The sequence below is a fragment of the Dendroctonus ponderosae genome, unplaced genomic scaffold (genome assembly GCF_020466585.1).
Source record: "Dendroctonus ponderosae isolate FM_Combo_2020 unplaced genomic scaffold, Dpon_F_20191213v2 Dpon_F_20191213_1, whole genome shotgun sequence".
Taxonomy (NCBI): Eukaryota; Metazoa; Arthropoda; class Insecta; order Coleoptera; family Curculionidae; genus Dendroctonus; species Dendroctonus ponderosae.
The window spans coordinates 46,495,227-46,498,899 of record NW_026017110.1 but is presented as its reverse complement, the minus strand read 5'-3'; the positions used below and the strand labels follow the sequence as shown (position 1 = coordinate 46,498,899).

General features: G+C 41.0%; 2 protein-coding genes across 2 annotated transcripts in view; both read left to right on the top strand.

Annotated features, from left to right (window-relative positions):
* The first annotated feature begins 395 nt into the window (after nucleotides 1-395).
* Nucleotides 396-2,878, top strand: LOC109534260 (tetraspanin-11). Its single transcript, XM_048670513.1, has 5 exons — nucleotides 396-920; nucleotides 983-1,204; nucleotides 2,045-2,227; nucleotides 2,281-2,490; nucleotides 2,539-2,878. The coding sequence occupies exons 1-5, from the start codon at nucleotides 858-860 to the stop codon at nucleotides 2,815-2,817; spliced, it is 957 nt and encodes a 318-aa protein (XP_048526470.1). The 5' UTR covers nucleotides 396-857; the 3' UTR covers nucleotides 2,818-2,878.
* Nucleotides 2,879-3,038: 160 nt separating this feature from the next.
* The window catches only part of LOC109534259 (sphingomyelin phosphodiesterase), a 4,894-nt gene continuing 4,259 nt past the window's right edge, over nucleotides 3,039-3,673 (top strand). The window contains exon 1 of the mRNA XM_048670501.1: nucleotides 3,039-3,224. Coding sequence (XP_048526458.1) covers nucleotides 3,107-3,224 — 118 coding nt within the window. The 5' untranslated portion in view covers nucleotides 3,039-3,106. The remainder of the gene's footprint in view (nucleotides 3,225-3,673) is intronic.

The window sequence follows — 3,673 nt, the reverse complement described above, 5'->3', positions numbered from 1 at the left end:
TCTTATTGCGAAATAGGAGCACTATTTATCAATCTGTAATAAAAGACGTGAGGAAATTCTGTCTTTTTTAAAGACAAACATTTTTGAGGCGAAATGCCCAAAAAGAAGTTTGTAAAAAATGAATCCGCCTCAACAATATAGAACTTATCTACAACTTAAATAATAGCACAAAGCTGCGAAAACAACAAAATAAACACGAGACACTTTGTTGATATGACCTGCTACGTCATAATCGGAATAGGCAACCGACGATACGCATTCGGCGTTTTTGGCGGAAAATATCTGATTTGAATTTAAATTCGTTTTAAAATTATTATGGAAATTTTTTTTGCAAAAAAAATTATATCAGTGTCATGTTTGCCATAACTACTTTGTATATACCAACATTTACAAAAAAGTGAAAACACCCTATTGTGATAATGTCGATTATGATTAGAAACATTTCCTTGATGTAAACTCAAACATTGTAAACAAAAATCATAAAAAACACATTTTCCAGTAGAAAACATTCGTTCTTCTCATGGTTGATTGTCCACTCTCCCTTGACCATCCAGCATGAAACCCACCGGTGCCCCACTACGTCACGCTACGCTAATTGGCGCTTCCTTCCGTTCTGCCTCATTTTAAGCAAATATTCCATTGTTCAGAGCCTGCCGGTCCCAACACGTCCATCTTCAGGCACTACTCTGACCGATTTTCAGTGTCTCTTTATTCAATTTAGCACCCAATTTAAGTAGCAGGAAATTAACGAAGTCAAGTGAACCAGCACTTAGGGTCATTTGTAGACCGACAATGTATCGGGCGCGGTTCGTGTGCGATTTGACGCGATTATTTTAAATTTGTGCACCATTTTCAAGATGAGCGGCATCAGTTTGGTGGGCAGTAAAGTGATTCTGGCCGTGGCCAATTTTCTTCTTTTAGTGAGTGAATGTCTGCAAAGTTCCATGGTTTGGCTTAAAACAGTGGTATCTTCGTTCATTAGGCATGTGGCTTCACATTGATGTTTGGAGGCATGTTGGTGATCTTCGATGCTGATCGCATCCTACTGTCCAAGCTCCTGGTGGCTGGACCTCTCACCAATCTTCCCCAGCCCTTATTCTACTATGTGGCTGTTGGGCTCACTCTATTGGGTCTCACATTGACTGCGGCCGGAATACTCGGCTGCTGGGCTTCCTGCCTCCACAGCTACTGGCTGATATCTTTGGTGAGACTAAAATGACAATTTTTCACCGAATGATGCACAAATCAACCGGTATTTATCTAATTTTTGTGCCAAATTCACCCTCAAGTTTCTTGCATTGATCTCAGTTTGCAACTCCTCCAGACCCCCAGGCAACAGCTTAAGGGAAATGCCGCACATTTGCTCTAGACCTGGGTAACTCAGTGAATTTTTAGGAGTTAGCGCAGTACTCCGCAAATGGTTGGCTGCGCCAACCTATCGCACCGGCGCAGTAATTCAGTTCCATTGCTGCTAAAATGTTGATGACTTTTTTTCACTTGTTTTAGATTTATTTTTAAGGTCATTTATTAATAATATTTTTAAAACTTCTTCAAAATTTCAGAATTTTCCAGTTTTGACTAAGTTACTTTTTCTTCTAAATGCTCATTTTTCTAAAGTTTCACTTAAAAATGGTGACAATCTTAAGGTATTTTCCGCGAAAAATTATGAAAACAATTATTTCTCTCACTTCGTCAATTGCTGAGCAAATAAATACCAAATTTCAGCCTATAAAAACAACCCAGTAAACCGTAAAATTTGAAGATTCCCCAAAATCATCTGACTACAAAAATAACCTTGTAAACCAAACACAATTTGGAAAAAATGGCAAAAATCCGTTGATGACGACCGAAAACGAAAATTTTTACCACTTAGAGAAGAGACTTTGCTCCACAAAATCCATCCAAAATACACTTTCTGACTTAAGCATAAGGATTGCGGGCTAATTGAATAGATTTGCTGGCCACTTTCTCTGGGGGCAGGCTCCACTAGCCACCGGCCGAAATACGCCGATTTCTTCGACTAATTAGCGCGAACTTCTTTCAGTACTTTGTGCTCATCATGGCCGTTCTAATCGGCGAATGCACCGTCTACGCAATCACCTGGATCTGGCCCCAATGTCTGGGCCTCGGCCTGGATACGGAGGAATTGGTGAAAACCGTCCAGAGAAACTACGGAAGCACTGGGGAAGACCAATTGACTGCTGCTGTGGATTTGGTGCAAACATCTGTGAGTGTCCCATTTGCTTCCAAACATGCTTTCAACCAGAGGCGGCCTTTCAGTTCAACTGCTGCGGCATTAACAGTGCCAACGAATATGATACTTCGCTCTGGAGGCTTCAGGGGCGCAGCCCCCCATTTGCCATTCCGCTTACTTGCTGCGTCCTGAAGAACCGGCAGGATGATCGTTCGTATCTCAATCCATTGCCGATCAACGTGCTGCGATGCCAAGCTTTGGAGAAAAACCGACATGAGGGCTACCGCCACACCACGGTGAGGCTTCATTCCATGGGAAAACCATCAACTAAGGCGACTTTTCAGGGGTGCGAAGCCCGACTGGATCAATGGTATCGCCAGCACTATTTGGCCTTTCTTGCTATTGGATTGGCGGTGGTTTTGGTGGAATTCATCGTGCTGCTAAGCACGATTCTCACATGCACGCGCATTTACCATCACAACCAAGAGACAAAGGAAAACGACCAAAATTCCGCTCAGATAGAGGGCGAAGCCCAACACAGAGGAACCAACAGCTGCAGCAATGAAACATATGCAATGACTGAAAGTTTCCGACAAAACTACAAGCTGTTAGATAAAATTTAGTATTTATTTATCGGTTTCTGAGCCGTCAAACCATGTTATATAAATTACACCGTTGCACTCAGAAGGGCTTTTTCTAAACCAATAGGAAACAATTAATTTACATGTTTTTTTGCGTTTTAAATAGAATTCGCATCAACCACTTAACCGTCCCAGTTCGACTCAGATAAGCTGAGTAATTATAATAAATTATAACAATCACTAGATATATAAAATGTGGCGTAAAGGCCACCAACTGCTAAACACCAGATAGATAATCACCCAGTCGATTGGTTTGATCGAAGCAGTTCAAATGGAAAATTATTGGCTTCTGTTGCCGCTTTTCGCAGCCATTTGCGCTCAGAATGGTGCAAGTCAAGATCAGCTTTATCCAGAAGAAGATGGGCCACAGTCACTTGATGAGCAGCTGAGTAAGTTACGAATAAGTCGAGAATCTTTTCCAGTTTCGATCTCGTTGCCTTTCACCGTCATTAGCGTGTGATTATGCTGATTAGTTTGTAATAACGGTAGAAATGCTTGATTACTATTAAAATGTAGATTATTAATTATTTCTTGCGCTGAAGCAATCCAGCACGCTCTCAACATCGTCTAATAATGCTCATTAGGTGCCGAAGAATTGGACAGAAATCGAACGAATTCTTATGGGAGAAATTGTATTTAAAACAAAAATGGAAAGAGGAAACGTTCCTTTATGATTGCTGCAAAATTGACTCTATTGCCCATTTTTCCTGATTTTTGACGAATTTTTGTTCATTCAGGTGCAGTTGCCCTTTCAAACCGATAAGATCTGGCGTTTGCAAAAAGACTTTTAACAATGTATTTCTCACAAACCAGGCTGGAAACAAAAGCTCCAGGTACG

Bases quoted from the DNA above. Each gene is read 5' to 3' on its own strand.
- LOC109534260 (XM_048670513.1), top strand. From the start codon at position 858: ATGAGCGGCATCAGTTTGGTGGGCAGTAAAGTGATTCTGGCCGTGGCC. The intron at 921-982 runs GTGAGTGAATGT...TTCGTTCATTAG, and splicing joins TGGCCAATTTTCTTCTTTTA to GCATGTGGCTTCACATTGAT. The intron at 2,491-2,538 runs GTGAGGCTTCAT...GCGACTTTTCAG, and splicing joins AGGGCTACCGCCACACCACG to GGGTGCGAAGCCCGACTGGA.